This window comes from Falco cherrug, chromosome Z (genome assembly GCF_023634085.1).
Source record: "Falco cherrug isolate bFalChe1 chromosome Z, bFalChe1.pri, whole genome shotgun sequence".
NCBI lineage: Eukaryota > Metazoa > Chordata > Aves > Falconiformes > Falconidae > Falco > Falco cherrug.
In genome coordinates, this window is record NC_073720.1 from 19,834,201 (window position 1) to 19,851,039 (window position 16,839).

General features: G+C 41.0%; 1 protein-coding gene across 1 annotated transcript in view; it reads left to right on the forward strand.

Moving 5' to 3' along the window:
• Nucleotides 1-9,367, forward strand: part of DDX4 (DEAD-box helicase 4) — a 28,105-nt gene extending 18,738 nt beyond the window's left edge. Inside the window, exons 8-12 of the mRNA XM_055699159.1 lie at nucleotides 1,260-1,405; nucleotides 2,112-2,211; nucleotides 4,013-4,283; nucleotides 4,438-4,524; nucleotides 6,584-9,367. Coding sequence (XP_055555134.1) covers nucleotides 1,260-1,405; nucleotides 2,112-2,211; nucleotides 4,013-4,283; nucleotides 4,438-4,524; nucleotides 6,584-6,664 — 685 coding nt within the window. The 3' untranslated portion in view covers nucleotides 6,665-9,367. The remainder of the gene's footprint in view (nucleotides 1-1,259; nucleotides 1,406-2,111; nucleotides 2,212-4,012; nucleotides 4,284-4,437; nucleotides 4,525-6,583) is intronic.
• The last annotated feature ends 7,472 nt before the right edge of the window (nucleotides 9,368-16,839 follow it).

Consider the following 16,839-nt stretch of genomic DNA (forward strand, 5'->3'; position numbering starts at 1 on the left):
CTTTGGCCCTGCTGGGTTCAGGCTCTCCTGTACTTCTGTTCAGTGAACGTATCAGATGTAGTTTTCGCATAACATTTGGTTTTGTACCTGAATTTGGGTCTCTGCTGTTACATGAACATCTGGTCTGATCATCAAGGCTCTTCCAGTATGTGTGTGTTGAGAGAACGAGGGACCTCCTAGCTGACAGGTGAACTTAGCTTAGTACTGCGATTTTTGTATGTCCCATTAAAAGGTTTTGTCTTTCTTTTTTCTCCCTTCCTTTTTTTAGCTTTCTGTTTTCAGAGTGTTTAAACTTGCCCTTAATTTTTAATTTAGAACTCTGAGATCTTAAACTGGTCAGATCTTAAGACCAAGCATATGTAAATCTCTAACTTTTTTATTTGCTATGGAAAACACCTTTTCAGTGGCAACTACACCTATAAATCAGGTGGGAGATTCAAGTCCTTAACATTTTTAAGCCTTTCCTCTTTTTTAGGCATTTGTTCTAAAGCTTGAGGTTACCTGTTTTCAGCTAAAGGTTGGTATGTTTACCATCCAGATTCTACTGCAGAGGAAGCTGCTTTGCGTACACTGGACATGAAGCACACTTGTATATTGATAAGTTAATACAGTTCAGTAAAACTCTTGAGTCTTATGGGGCATTCCAAGGAATTACTTGTTTGGGTGAGTTTGATCTGTTCGGATGGTCACCTCTGTGAGAGATAACTGAAGAGGAACACTGAACAAGACTTAATTTTTTGCCTATGGCAGCTGGTAAATAAAAATACAGTTGATCACATGGCATTTAAGCAGTGCTTTTTTTGAACAGTCAAAAAGGACGGTAGTGTCTCTTGGAGGCCTGTTTTGAATTCTGGCCTGTGTAGAATTCTCCCTTGTCACTCCAACTAGTGATGTAATAGTGCCCCAAGAACAGTTCTCTAAGCATGTATGTATATAATCCATTTTATTACAAGCACATATGTAGAACTCTTTCAGAGATGGCTAAAAAATGCAGTGTTTGTTTTATGAATAGCTGCAGAGGTGTAACCAGTCTGCACACACTGTTACTGGTCAGGTTTATTTGTACAGCTGTCTAGAAAATAAAGCAGACTCTTAGCTTTTTAAGAAGTGCACATGACTACTTAGATCCTCTGCCTTGTAAGGAATGATACAAGTATTTGTTGTGAGGGTTGCTTAAACATAAGTGAAGTTACATGATCTTAAAGCAAAAATAAGCTACATAATAGACTTCATGTTGCTTAATTTGGTTTCTTTTCAAGGCTGGCCAGTCAATTTTTGAAACCTGATTATTTATTTGTTGTTGTTGGACACGTGGGTGGAGCTTGCAGTGATGTTGAGCAACATATTCTTCAGGTTGCTCGGTGTTCCAAGAGGGATAAACTGATTGAAATTCTGCAGAGCACAGGTAATCTTTCCTTACTGCTAGTTGTCTTCCAAGGAAGACAGAATTTCTTGTTTTTGACCAGGTCATGATTCTAGGCTATTATGTGTATCATGCACTTTACAAGACTATTGATTGAAGCTTGAAGCAGACCTTGGAGTTCTAGCTTTTTAGGCATATTTATGTTACGGGTATTTGTCAAGGCCTCACCTCAGACAGGCTTCCCAGATGGTTAGTTTCTTTATACGGTCAATTACAATACTTTTGCATCTGGGGGAGTTATCTCTAGATTATAGGCGTATTAAACTACTTACGTGAAGGTTTGGGCTTGTATTTTGTTAATGGTGGGTATTTTTTCTATTTTTGCTCTGAATGTACCTTAAGTTTTAGTGCTGAAAACTGGAAGGGAGTTTGGAATTAAAAACCTGCTTGTATACCTTGCCAGCCACATGCTATAGAAAGAGCGCAGGCTTATCACAGGGAAAAACATTAATTCCTTCCTTTTGAGGATAAAAATATGATGCACTTGTCTTCAACTAGGTTTCAGTTGATCTAGAAATTGTTGGATTGAATTGAATTAGTTCAACACAAGTAAGAAATTATCATACCTTAAAGGCTTTATTCAAAATATGTTCTGGTATTAGGTGTTCATCTAAATAACTGCAACTGTGAATAATGAAAATGCATCGGGTCTAAAACTGCAGCGCATCTGAACTCTTGTTTAACACAGGTTGTGAACGAACCCTGGTGTTTGTGGACAAAAAGAGGAAGGCAGACTACATTGCAGCTTTTCTTTGTCAAGAAAAAATACCAGCCACTAGCATCCATGCGTAAGTATCTTTAAAGTGAAAGTCAGGTAATAGTATTAAGTGACTTCTACTTAATAAAAGCTTCTCATAACATAGTATTGAGTTTTCATGTTTGGCCATATCTGTGTGACTTAGCTTGCCCTGTTTCAAATAGCTTTGTAATTGTCAACAGCTTTGGCCAATCAAGAATTTAGTTTTTCTGAAGGCAAGTTCTCACAGCGTTTGCTGCACAAATATCTTTCTGGTTGACCACACTTCAGATGCTGTGTAGGAACTGGGAAATCTTCCACCTATTGCCAAAAAAACCCCCTAGTATATAATAAACTCAGAATCAGCTGTTGTTTATATATAGTTTTTTGTGACCATTTGTGTGACCAAAACCAGATCTGTTGGTGTTACTGGTGAGGTGATACTTAAAAATTCAAGTGACAGTTGTGGACCTTCCACTGTCTTACAGGCTTCCTCAGGTGATGAGGTAAGTAGTTACGTACTGTACAGATTTCTGATGCTGTTGTTTCTGCCTCCTTGATGTGTTCGTGGACACAGCACTTGTATGAAGAACTATCTAAAGAGAAGATGCTCCTAACTCTGTATTTGTAGCCCACTCACTAGTGTTGCATGCTTGAACAGATGCTGAGAAATAAGGTGAAGTGGTTGCTAACTTCAGGTGTAAATGCATCTAAAAAGATGGTCCATAATGAGCTGGAATGTAGTTCTGTGGTGCTTGTTTATATGTCAAAATGTAGGACAACAAACTGAATTTTAAGATTGCCAGTTAACTGTAGGACATGTTGCAAAATCTTTTTTTTTACTTTTGATTCTCTAATGGGAGGAAGGAACTTGAATTCTTGCCAGTAAAATGTTGGTTTGTGCAGTGTTCTGACAGATGCCAGTGTCAAGGTTGCAGATGGTTTAAAATTATCTTAGTACACAGATACAAGACAATTGTGTATATTCTGTGCCCTGTCGGTTTTACAGGTGTTTGAAGGGTCATTTTGAGAAGATCTGGCCTTCTTTTCTTGACTACCTTAAATTGGTGTCCCACAATCTGTCTCGTGTAGGAGGAGGTTCTTAATGCACTTCTGTAGAATAAGTAGTTTCATGGAAGCTGCTAAACTGTCATGAATGATACTGATCTCTGATTAACTTGAGATTTTTGGGTTGAAATTAGGATAGTTGCTCTTCTCTAGAAAGTGTTCATACCAGACTTTACTAAAAAAGAGCACTTTTTTAGCTTTCAAATTTATTCTCTCATTTGGAAACTAAAGAACATGAGTTACTCTGATCTACTGTATTTAAGTACTGGATAATCTGTAAACACTTCTTAAAAGTGCCAACCCCAGAGCAAATCCAGTTTTCTTCTCAAGATGACAAACAAAAGGCAAGTTCTATACCGTTGGCCACACTTTCTAGTATATCTGAAGAATGGCCTATGCAGGAGTCTAGGTAGGCTTCATCTCTCCTGTTGTGGCTCCCTGCCAGGAAGCAGTAGGAAAAACATGTTTAACTATGGTATGATGGAATGAATCAGTTAAAACAAGTGGATTTGTCAGAGAAGCAGTGAGTTTGATACATGACTATTTCTGGTTTTTCAAAAAAACTAGTTTCTCTAGAGACTTCAGTTAAAAAAATTGCTGTGTCTTACTGCTAATATAAAAATTCAGAAAACCTAGACTGGTAATGTGTGTGGTGTTCTTGTGTTGTGTTTTTTTTTCCCTTCCCCCAAGAACTACTTCTGTCCATAATTCATGATCTCTTAACTTCTATCTTAAATAATACTGCAGACTTTGAGGCACCCATTCTAACCATTATTTATTTGTAGAGACAGAGAACAGAGAGAGAGAGAAATAGCTCTTCAGGATTTTCGTTCTGGAAAATGTCCAGTTCTCGTGGCAACCTCAGTGGCAGCAAGAGGTCTGGATATTGAAAAGGTTCAACATGTTGTTAATTTTGATCTTCCTTCCACCATTGAAGAGTATGTACACAGAATTGGACGAACTGGTCGTTGTGGAAACACAGGCAAAGCAGTCTCCTTCTTTGATAGCAATTCAGATGGCCATCTTGTACAATCTCTAGTTAAAGTGTTTTCAGATGTAAGTTGCAAATCTTAGTGCTTAACTTTTTCTGTTATGTAGGATTTCACTTTAATGTACTGGGCAACTGTTGTTTCTTTGATACAGTTGTAGAGCTCTTCATATGAAATGGTAAAGAGTCAAAGTCTGTAAATTCACTTTTCTAATTATATAGGCCCAGCAGGAAGTTCCTGTTTGGTTGGAAGAAATTGCTTTTGGTTTTCGAGGAGATGGAGTCTTAACATCATTTAATACCCAGAAGGTAAGTCTGGAAATGAACCGTAAGTCTTGGCTCTTAGAACTTTGTCTCAATATAAAAGTGTCTTTTGCAGTATATATCCAAAGTAATGCCACTGAAACTTGTTTAAACTATAAATGTGTCCCTTATCTTAGTCATGCATCTTCAAAGTGCTCAGTATTTCTGAAACTGATTTTGGTCTTGCTTGGTTTGGACTCTTACACAGTGTCCTTACGAGCTGTGTTAGTCTTGATCTGTAGTGTCAAGAATTACTCTGAAAGAAAAGATGTGTGTGAATGTACACAAAGGATATAGTTTCAGAAGCTTGTCTACTGCACGTGTAGGGTAGGAGTGAATAGTTCTAGTTAACAAGTCATTGCTTGTTATAAATCAGTTGAATGAGTTAATTGAGTAAAAATTTCAGCTAGTTCCAGTTAGATAAATGCCCAAATCTGGTCCATGTCAAAATTGTTCTTAACGTCTGTGGTGAGGAGGAGCCTTTTGGTCTCTTAGTGTTGCTGATACAAGATGCTATAATACAGATTGAGTAAATGAGACAGCCTTTGTGGCATAGCTCTCAAATGACCGTGTGGTTATAGTTGAGGATTTAAATTCTATGCCTGTTCATAGTTTCAGTGATTGGGCTTTTTTGAAGCTGATGTTTGATGCTTCTTGCTTCTGTCTACTTAGATTTTAATGACTTCATCAAAAGCCTTTCCTTGATCTGTTGCTTCCATAAGAACTTTATCACATTTCAGTTGCATTCCAAATGTTATCTTAGAGACCACAAGAGAAATAAAATAACTATTTTCACTGCTTACAAGATGTCTGAAGCTTGAGTTCAAGCTCAGACCGTACTTTCATTAATTATCTTTTTCCATACCATAATTATTGAAATTTTTTGGGGGTGTTTACCTGCTTTACTAGTTCTCTAATCAGATCTGAATCTTTCTTTTTTGGGTCTTTGTGGGTCACTTCATTAGACACTTAAACTTTAGCTTCCTTCTCATGCTTGTAGCCTCAATGGATCTTTCTTCTATATTCCTGTTCAAGGACCACTTTTAATTTGTATAGATTGCTTTCAAAGGTGGTTCTTACCAAGCTTTGAGTCTGGATTGCTTCTAAATGCACATCTCCAGCTGCTGTGGGGTGTTTCCCAGCACTGAATGAAGTTCATCATTTCTAGGTTCATGTCTATCCTTTATGACCTCTGAGTAACCAAATCTGACTTGCTTTTTGTTCACATACTTGTGAATAGAATAGTTTCAGGGAAAATCTGTGTGTGTTCTTTGAGAATACTGCCCTCTTAACCACATACAGGCAGTGCACCAGCTCTTTGAGTTGGAGATCATCACGTTCTAATTCCTTTCCCATGAGACCTTCTGATGTCAGTGATTCTGACAGAAACCGTGCATTTGTAATCGGCCCTCTTTTTTTCGTTGCTGTTAACTATTAAATCTGGGTTTTGCTGTTGTACTATTATTGAAAGAGAGGTTTGTATCATCTAGTGTTCAATAAGGATCCTGATGCCCTTTCTCCTGGGAAGAAAGGTGACACTTCTGTTTTGACAATAACTTATTTCTTTCAAACGAAATGGATAAAAGGGGCCATTTGATAATAAAATTATGAATTTAAAAGAGAAATCTGTTGGAGGTTCCTATCTGATTATTTCAAACAATCACATAGATGACTGGGCTTCGTCTTGTTTCCGAAGGAAAAGGCTTTTGCTGAGAAAGTAATGCAAACAGTTGTTCTTAAATAAGAAATGGGGAAGGATGTTTTTCCCCAAAGTTATGTGACCTGATTTGTGTTGGGTAAGAGAAGTTGGGATTTGAACTTGGGGAAGGATTATTGACACAGATGACTCAATCTCAGATTTTAAGTGCATTAATTTCACACTGGGGTGTAAAAACCTTATGTATAAAAGTTCAGTGATGGAAGAGCTTCTGTATTTATTTAAAAATAGTGTTCAGGTTACATTGAAACATGGATGCAGAAAGCTAAAATTGTTTTGTAGTGACTTTTACTGTTAAGTGATTGAAAGTATTAGTGATTCTAAACTAGTACCTGTTGTGTTTTCTAGAATTACAGAAGGAGCTGCAACATGAACCAAGAACAAATGAAGATGTCTTATTCTGAAAGGACACTTGAGTCATGGGATTGAAACTACTTTACTACCAAACTAGATTGTATCCTGTTGTGCTTTAGGTGGACTGTTGTATTTCATGTTCTTTAAGCTTGTGGAATGCTTGGTGTTTAAATAGAGAGCTGGTATCATTTACTAAAGCTTTCAACCATGTATACGTACTCTTGTTATGATGAACCTAGTGATGATAATCACTTAATGTAGGAAGTCAAAAACAAATCTTTTAGGAAATACTTCAGGTATTAAGCTTCTAAACTTTCAGTAAATGTTTGATGTTTCATAGCTGGTATGCTGTTCTGAAAAGGTGGAGGTGTTGCAGGTAGAAGAGAGGAGATCGCTCAAACTTATTACTTGGTTATCAGAATTTTTTCATGGGAAGATAGCCTTCACAAGACTAAAGGGCTAATATAAATTTAATGTTTTTTGTAACAGTTCAGTTAAAATTTGAGTCTAGTGTTGTGGTTGCTTTAGGTTAAGACTTTGTTAAACATCTTGTAAACAGTTACTTAATAAAAGCTTGCGTGCATATTGGTGCTTGCTTATACATCAGACACAAAAGCGTACATCATTGCTGTTACATGAATGGTATTATTTTGACATATATGGAACATGCACATCTCCATAGGGAACTAAAGGTCAGTGGCTACATCCACAACTTCATTGAAAACCATGTTTTTCAGAGCCATCTTCAGAGAAGGATGGAGCCCTGTGTTCCTTCTAGTGTGTTTTTGTCTTTGACAGCCATAAGTATTCTTCTGTTACCTCTTGTGGAGAAGTTTGCTTTAGAACAAGCTTGGTGGCTCATGTCCAAAAGAGTTTCCCAGACTTGTAGAAGCTATAGATGGTAGGCAGCCGTTAAAAGTTCGAGGAGATTCCTTAAAATTTTTTCTTGGAATTTTTGTTTTTATTTGCCAGTGCAGCATATTACAAAAATGCATATTGTTGTGTCCCAAAGGAAAATGGCAGAGTAATTAAAATCATAACTTGTAATTTTGCACAACTGAACAAGATTACAAGCTTGTCATGTTCTCTGATATTTAGCATGTAGTGGTGAACACTATTTCTTGTGCAGTTATACAGTCTTCGTACTTAATGCAGGGAAACAGTAATTTTTAGCTCTGCTTGCAAGACCAAAGTTTAATGCCCAGATTTGTGAGAATCAGAACTGACTTGGACAATACTATGGAATCTGTTACTGTGGAAAAGTGGGCTGTTCTTACTTCTTGTATGACTATCTTTTCAAAAGTATTTACTCAAATATCTATTTACAGAAATACTGCTATTCTAGACTGTAGTTCTACTGCTACATAACATGTAAAAAAGTAAAATCAGTCTTAATTTTATACTTAGAAGTGAGCTTAAAGGGACGGTATACCTAAATTACAACTTACAAGCAGTGGATGTATTTAAAGTTGAAGTCTGTGATACAGAGTACAATACTCTGGGCAGCATGACTCCTTTTTCTGGCAAGTGTCTGAGAATTTTTGCATCCATTCTGAATTTTGGGTAAGAAATTGAGAGTGCTTTTGGTTGCTGGCTGCAACAAATGTGAATTAACCATAATTTTTGGAGGAAGCTGTACAGCTGATAAAGCCTTCCATTTGTGTGAGAAGAATCCAAAGAAAATATGGTCATGGGCCACTTGTAACCTAGAATTAACCTATGAAGGGAATGTGGCTAGCCTTGTTTAAAGGACCACTTAAATCAGTGCGTGGTTTTTGGCTTTGCTTCCCATCTTATGCCTTCTGAGTTGTGGGGGCAGCAGAGGGAGTTCTGTAACTGTCTAAAGAGCTGTTCTGACCCTGTTGTGCTTAATCACTTGCACCGAAAGCTAGATAAGAAAGTGGTGCTGTTCCAGCTTAGAGCTACTGTTACCATAGTGCTATGTCACATTTTGCTGCTGGGAACCGCTAAGTGCTGATATTGCTCAACAACTTCCATGAGAAGTGCTGTGTGAAAAACAAAACATGGTGGAATTAAATCTGCTTTAGAGGAGTTGTACATTCAACTTGTCATACCTGGCACAGCCTAAGATGTGGTGGGTGGAAGTTAAAGCTGCAGCAGTCCAAGGCTTGATTTTTTTTGTAGCTGGAAAGTAATTATTAGAATAGGTTTTTTAGTACCTACTACAGTTCATGGGATACAGCATCTCAAATTACTCCCACAAGGGTTAAGAGTGTTTGTGTACAGGATGTTTATCAGGACACATGGGCTTTCCTTAAGTATTTTGAAGGAAGACTATTCATCTCTGTGTGATTGGGAATGGATGGGCACAAAGTTGATGATGGCTCTGGTTTTCTCAGTAAACCTGTATCTTGTTAAAGGGAAAACTGAAAAGTGAGTATGTGTACACACTTGCAGTATCTTTTCCATGCACACGTTTGCTGATTTTACTGTTTCATTACTTCTTTAAAGATACTCACATCTTGTTGTTCTGTGCAGGGACTTGCTTTATTTCCTCTTGTTTCTACATAAAAAAATGTTGGGCAAACTTGAATCTGAACATGCCTGCATGCAGTCTGGAAGCATGGTATCTCTTCGTTTTGGAGATAGTGGCGTTATACACAGAACTACGTATTTTTTCTGCTTCAGCTAAGTGTAGACATGCCTGTTGTAGGTTATAAAATTTATCAAAAATATTAACTAAGATTCATTTAATAAAAAAAAACAACCAGCTGCCATTACCACTGTGATAATTGGTAGTGCATTAAATAGTGCATATGTAAATCTGGAACCTATGGTAAAGTCTCTCTGCAATGTTTGGTGTCACAATGTTTGCAAGTATCTGTGCTTGAAGTTCACTTTTACAACACTTCAGAAATAAACTTCAGACATTAAAACATAGTAATATGGTGTTAGTTGAACAGTACTCTAGTCAAGGCAGACCGTTTTTCATTTCCTTTGTGTGGAAATGCTTATTTCTTACTTGCGCATTCTACAACTTAAAGTCTTTTTCTGTATGTTCAGAAGTGGCCCTTTCCTAAGGGAGTAAACCAGCCATTTCTGAAGGCGGTAGGAATTGCCACAAGTAAGTGTTCATATTGTTGATTTTTCCTTGCTATGTTGTTAAAGAAAAAAAAACAAAAAAAACCCACCAACAAAACCCAGGGAAAAAACCCCCAATGAACAAACCCCATCTCTAGAATGGTAATAAAATTATTTCAAGAGGAAAATGAGTCAGATTCACTACTCTTTATGAGAGGGTGAGAAACTGAAGAACCAAGGCTGATGTCAGATCACTTTGTCTGATCAGAAGTGTAGAATGAAAAGGGAGGTGAGGGAGAATCAGGATCAAGGAAAATGGAAAACTTAACATTTGCAGAAAACCTACAGTTCCTTCTTGAATATTCAGGTTTTGTTTTAAGCCTATTATGACTCTAAGCCCATGTTTAATCTGCAGGGAAATATTTCGGTCTTTGCTGGAGGAAAACACTGTCGGGAAGTTGGGGTGGGAATGAACCGCACTGTCAGCTACCTACTTCTATTGGTTTTATTCCTGCCTTTTTTCCCTTTGTATTTATATGGAGAACGTGTTGAAAGTCTTGCTGGGAAATGCCGTGTTAATACCTTCTTCACTCGGGAGAGTCCAGTTGTCCTTCAGGTGGCATTAAAAGATTTCACTGAATGGATTGGAACTTGAGAACTATGTATCCAAAATTCCTTTCAGATGCTTCTACTGCAGTTACACTAATGTCAGGTCCTTGAATGCTTTTTCCTATATTTACCTCCTATATATATTAATATACCTTATATAAAAAATACTGCTTGCATTGGAGTGTAGTTAAAGCTGGAGGTTCTTGACAAGCTAATGTTGCAAAATGCCATCAACCTTCTTTCCTTCAACAATACTTCAATATCTACAATACTGGCTCTTATTTCTGTCACGTTGCAACAGTAACACACTGAATGCAGTGCCTGAGCTTGTTTCCTCATGCGCAGAGTTTCTCATCACTCTGAGAGGACTGCCTGAGGGTGAAAAAGGGAAGTGTGTAGAGGTGACTTGCGACAGCCGCGTTTTTTGAATGTGGACCCTGGTCAGAACAGCAGTTCTAAGAGTGGCGAAGAGTAAGCGAAGTCAAGGATTTCTTTATGTAGCTGAGAAATTGAAGGAGAAATAGCAGAGAGAACCTTGTACAAGTGCTAGTTCTGGTAGCCTTTTTCTGAAACCAGCTCTGCCTCCATTACTCCCTGTACACGGTAATTTTTTTTTTTTTAAAAAGAAAGCACTTGGAGCTGCTAGGCAGTTGAGACTGGGGAGGTTGGATATTCTGTGAACCAGTCTGTGAGCTCCTGGAATGGAAATGTGCTGGAACAGATAACAGCTGTGATCCTGTAAACCCAGTAAGGATGGTATGTATGGCTGTCCTTTTGTTACTGGTTGGTTTGTGATTATTGGTGTGGTTACATGGTTTTCTGAACATGTGGTAGAATTAATCCAGCACTTGGGTTTTCATTCCTTGTTTCTGAGATGCATGGAATAATCATCCATATTGTTTTGATACATTTGAATGTATATAAAAAAGAAAAAACAACAGCATGAGACAGATGACCCTGTATACCACAGTTGTCCTAGTGCATCCTGTTGCACTGCTACAGTAGGAACACACAAGTTGTTTTCAATATCCTTTATTTTCAGGTACTTACATCAAATGATGAAAATGCAAAAATGGAGAAGAGGCTGGGGGTTCTGGTACATCTCAAAGATTACTTTGAACTGCTAGTTTTAAGCAGCTAGGAAAAAAATATTCTATATCCATTAGGGTCAGGATGAGGTGAGGGAGCACTTGCTTCTCAGACTGGCAGGTAATAAATACCATGCTGGGGTAGACTAGCAGGTGTGCTCAAGAAGAGGGGAGCCATCCAGAGTGACCTGGGCAGGCTGGAGAAACAGGTCCTGTGCAGTTCAGCTTGGACAAATGCTGAGCTCTCATTTAAAAGGAGACCATAGAGCCGGGGTCCTCAAACTACGGCCCGTGGGCTGGATACAGTCCCCCAGGGCCCTCAATCCGCCCCCGGTATTTACAGAACCCCCTTGTCCGTGCCCATCCCCCCGCCGGGGGTTGGGGGGGGAACCAAGCAGCCGCAGATGACTGCCTGCCACTTCATCCCCGTGCTGGCCCCTTGTTTAAAAAGTTTGAGGACCCCTGTCTTAGAGAGTCTGAGTGCCTGTCTTACTGCAAATGTAGTGGGCCCGAACCTCCTGGTACAGAACACCATCCTTGGTAGTTTTCTAGACCAGACAGGATAAAGCCTTGAGCTACATACTCCAGTCTCCTCGCTGATGCTTTGAGCAAGAGGGTTGTTCTGGGGACCTCCTATGACCCTACTATTTCAGGTAGCAATATAAGTGAAGGTGGCAGGGGATGGTCTCTGCTGAATTTAGGGTGTGCTTGTAGTTACCAGTCTTCAAGATGAATTGAAATAGTAGTGTATCCAGCAAATGATTCCTAGGGTATTCGGAGCAATAGAGCTGACAACAGTAGTCCAGAAGAAGTATAGGTGGGATTTTAAGTTAGTGAGATTGTATTTTTATGGGATATATATAAAACATTGTCAACAAGTGTTCTGCTTTTGATACTACTGGGATGCCAGTTTGAGTACAAATGCTGTGCAGTTCTTGTCACTCAAGGAAAATGTAAACTAGTGGTTTACAGCCTTTGATCTGCAGCTGTGCGTAGGTGATACAGGCATCAGCTGAGAAAAGCTAGTGCCCTGACATTACATTTGAATTTGCTGATTGAGGGCTGCATCTCCATTCAGAAATTAAAGGCGTAGGCATTGAAGGACTGTAGAGTTCAGACCAAAGAAAGATAAAATTGTGTGTCCTTAAAACAAATGTCAGATTGATTTAATTCCGTAACAATGTTCTGCCAGATAGGAAGGCAAAGTACAGTGAGGACTTAGAAGTAGTGTGTGTTGTGGTTTAACCCCAGCTGGTAATTAAGCTTAATTAATTACTTAACACAGCTGCTTGCTCCCCCCTCACCTAGAAGGATGGGGAAGGGAGCTGGAAAGGAGTATAAAACTCAAGGGTTGAGATAAGAACAATTTAATAATTGACAAAAAATAAAACAATAACAATAAAAATTCTAATGAAAAGGGGAGAGAAGGGGAGAGGAATGAAATCCAAAGGGAAGGGAGAAAAGGAAACAAGTGATGCACAATACAACTGCTCCCCCCCTGCTGACCGATACCCAGCCAGTCCCTGAGCAGTGATCCCCCTTGGCCAGCTCCCCCCCCAGTTTATATACTCAGCATGATGTCGTATGCTATGTAATACCCCTTTGGGTAGTTCGGGTCCCCTCTTCTGGCTGTGTCCCCTCCCAGTGTCCCGTGCCCCTCCACCCCTCTCCCTGGCCAGGCCTGAGAAACTGAAAAGTCTTTGACTGAGTATAAACATCACCCAGCAATACCTAGAAACATCAGTGTGTTATCAACATTATCCTCACACCAAACACAGCACTGCACCAGCTACTAAGAAGAAAATTATCCCAGCAGTAACCAGGACAGCCTGTTCTGAAAAAGTCTTTTAAATGGTTGATAATATTTGTTGGCATTTGCATTTCTCTGAACATTTACTTAGAAAACACCAGAGAATGGTGTCCTTACTGAGCTCAGTTGGGGCAGTGAGTAGAAAGCAAGCTCTCTGAACGCTGCCAGTGTGTCAGCTGACAATTTCTACGTTCCTCTTGCATTTAAGATGAACTGTAAAACTTTAATGCCAGGTTAAACTGTTTGTTTTTTTTTCTGTTAGACTGTTCAGTAATTTGAGTGTACTGTTTAGCCTTTCCAGGGAATTTCCTGGTGATGCAAGAGGGGAATATTGTGACATCTATTACAACTTTGTCTTCAGCAGCACCATAAATGGATGGGTCATGGTCAGCTGTGGATGTCTGTGCATGGTCCTGTACATTAGGAGTTGTCAAAGATGAGTATACTGTTTAGTTCTGTTGCTGCAGGTTTTCCTTTCTGTGACTAGTATTGTGTGTGTTTAGCTTCGGTCTTTGGCAAGTCTTTGGTTTCTCTTAAGTCCTCTGTTACTTGAGATTTTTATGGTGTGATTGTTCCTATTTCTTAACTGCAGAAGCCAGTAAGCAGCAGTAGAAGAACCATATACTTGCGTGATGTTGACCAAGAACATAATGCACTTAAATGTTAAGTTCTCTATCTTCAGATTTCTTTGATCTTTTTTTTTTTTTCTGATTAAGGAAGACATTGGGAACCAGTTGGGACAGTAAATTAAGCTATAGTTCAGTAGTTCTTGAGGTCTAAATATTAAATGTTTTTCATTTTATGCTCTTTATTTTCTTCAAAATAGCTGTACAATACATGTAGTCTTGGTCACTCTGAGTGTAATGAATTTGGCTTTTATTATGGTGAGGAAGGATACTTAGAGGATCTACTTTGTGTTCAAGGCTAGGGAGTCAGCTCTTCATTCAGAGCTGAATAGGCAAATTATTCAGGACCCAAACACTACTGAAAATACCTGTATTCCTCTTTACGCTTCTAAACAGTTGTAGAAAATCTGACTCATCTGTCAGAGCCTGTTTTCAATATATAAAGAATGCTATTTTCTTTAGAACTTACCCTAATTGTGCCTGTTGCCTGCTGGTATTGTCTGAGAAAACTGTGGACAGTGGCTGTCGTTAACTGATTTTAGTGTACTAGCTTGTCATCACTACTGCAGTGTAATACTATCAAACAGGATTTCCTTGCACTGTTGTCTTCTTCGTGACACAGCTGGTCAGTGAGCCAACAAGGTGAGATGGCCCACTGGACTCGCTGTTTACGAACAGAGAAGGACTGATAGGTGGTCAGAGGCCATCTTGGCCGATTCTCAGAGAAGGAAGGAGGAGGGTTCAGCAAAAAAGCCACCTTGGACTTCCAGAGGGCAGACTTTGGTCTGTTTAGGAGACTGGTTGACAGAGTCCCTTGGGAGGCAGTGCTGAAAGGCCAAGGGGTCCGGGAAGGCTGGGCATCCTTCAAGAAGGAAGGCTTAAGGGGCAGGAGCAGGCCGTCCCCATGTGCTGAAAGATGAGCCAGCAGGGAAGAAGACAGGCCTGGCTGAGCAGAGAGCTTTGGCTGGAACTCGGGGGGGGGAAAGGAGAGTTTACCGCCTTTGGAAGAAGGGGCAGGCAACTCGGAAGGACTGTAAGGATGTTGTGAGGTTATGCAGGGAGATCAAAAGGTGAAAGCCCGGCTGGAGCTCAGGCTGGCCGCTGCTGTAAAAGATAATACAAAATGTTTTTACAAATAAATTAGAAACAAAAGGAGGGCCAAGGAGAATCTCCATCCTTTAGTGGATGCTGGGGGGAACGTTGCCACAACGGGTGAGGAAAAGCCTGGGGTACTTAATGCTTTCTGTGCCTCAGTCTTTAATACTAAGACCAGTTACCTTCAGGGTATGTAGCTCCCTGAGCTGGGAGACAGGGATAAGGAGCAGCATGAAGTCCCCACAGTCCAGAAGGAAACAGTCAGTGACCTGCTGCTCCGCTTGGACACACACAAATCTATGGAGCTGGATGGGATCCATCCAAGGGTCCTGAGGGAGCTGGCAGAAGAGCTCGCCAGGCCACTTTCCATCATTTATCAGCAGTTCTGGCCAACCAGGAGACTAGAGGTCAGCCAGTGTGACGCCCACCTACAAGAAGGGCAGGAAGGAGGATCTGGGGAACTACAGGCCTGTCAGCCTGACCTCGGTGCTGGGGAAGGTCATGGAGCAGATCATCCTGAGTGCCATCACGTGGCATGTGTGGGACAGCCAGGGGATCAGGCCCAGCCAGCACGGGTTTGTGAAAGGCAGGTCCTGCCAAACCAGCCTCATCTCCTTCTATGACAAGGTGACCCACTTGGTAGATGAGGGAAAGGCTGTGAATGTTGTTTACTTGGACCTTAGTAAAGCTTTTGACATTGTTCCCTGCAGCATTCTCCTGGAGAAACGCTGCTCATGGCCTGGATGGGTGTGCTCTGTGCTGGGTGAAAAGAAAGTGGCTGGACGGCTGAGCCCAAAGAGTGGTGGTGAGTGGAGTTAAAACCGATTGGTGACTGGTCACAAGTGGTGTTCCCCAGGGCTCAGTATGGGGCCAGTTCTGTTTCATATCTTCATCAATGATTTGGATGAGCGGTTCGATGAGCCCCCTCAGTAAGTTTGCAGGCGACACCCAGCTGTGGGGGAGCGTTGATCTGCGGGAGGGCAAGAGGCTCTGCAGAGGGGTCTGGGCAGGCTGGAGCGATGGGCCCAGGCCAGTTGTGTGAGGTTCAACCGGGCTCAGTGCCGGGTCCTGCCCGTGGGTCACACCAGCCCCCGCAGCGCTGCGGGCTGGGGGCTGGGGGCTGGGAAGTGCCTGGGGGGAAAGGGCCTGGGGGGGCTGGTCGGCAGCCAGCTGGGCATGAGCCCTCCGTGTGCCCAGGTGGCCAAGGAGGCCAGCAGCATCCTGGCTGGTGCCTGGAACAGCGTGGCCAGCAGGGCCAGGGCAGTGCTGTCCCCCTGCACTGGGCACTGGCGAGGCCGCCCCTCGACTCCTGTGTTCAGCCTCGGGCCCTCACTGCCAGGGGGACACAGAGGGGCTGCAGCGTGTCCAGAGACAGGTAGTGGGGCTGGTGAAGGGTCTGGAGCACAGGTCTTAGGAGGAGTGGCTGAGGGAACTGGGGTTGTTAAGTCTGGAGAGGAAGAAACTCAGTTGGGACCTAATTGCTCTCTACAGCTGCCTGGAAGGAGGTTGTAGACAGGTGAGTAACAAGCAATAGGACAAGAGAAAATGGCCTCAAGTTGCACCAGGGTTGGTTTAGATTGGGTATTAGGAAAAATTTCTTCACTGAAAGGGTGGTCAAGCATCGGAACAGGCTGCCCAGGGAAGCAGTTGAGTCACCATCCCTGGAGATGTTTAAAAGACGTGTAGATGTGGCACTTGGGGACATGGTTTAGTGTTGTACTTGGCAGTCCTGGGTTGATGGTTAGACACTATCTTAAAGGTTTCTTGCAGTCTAAGTGATTCTATGATTCTTTTTTAACCGAGTCAGCTGATATGGCTTTCAATTATCTAATCCTTATTAAATAGCTCTGAACTTTAAAGTATATGATGTTTTGCTTTTTGTCTGCTGTTCAAAGGACATAGTCACAGGAAGTGGGGTGTTTGCTTTCAGAGATTTTCTTTTTCCTGGACGGATGAATGAGGTTGGAACTGAAAGACGTT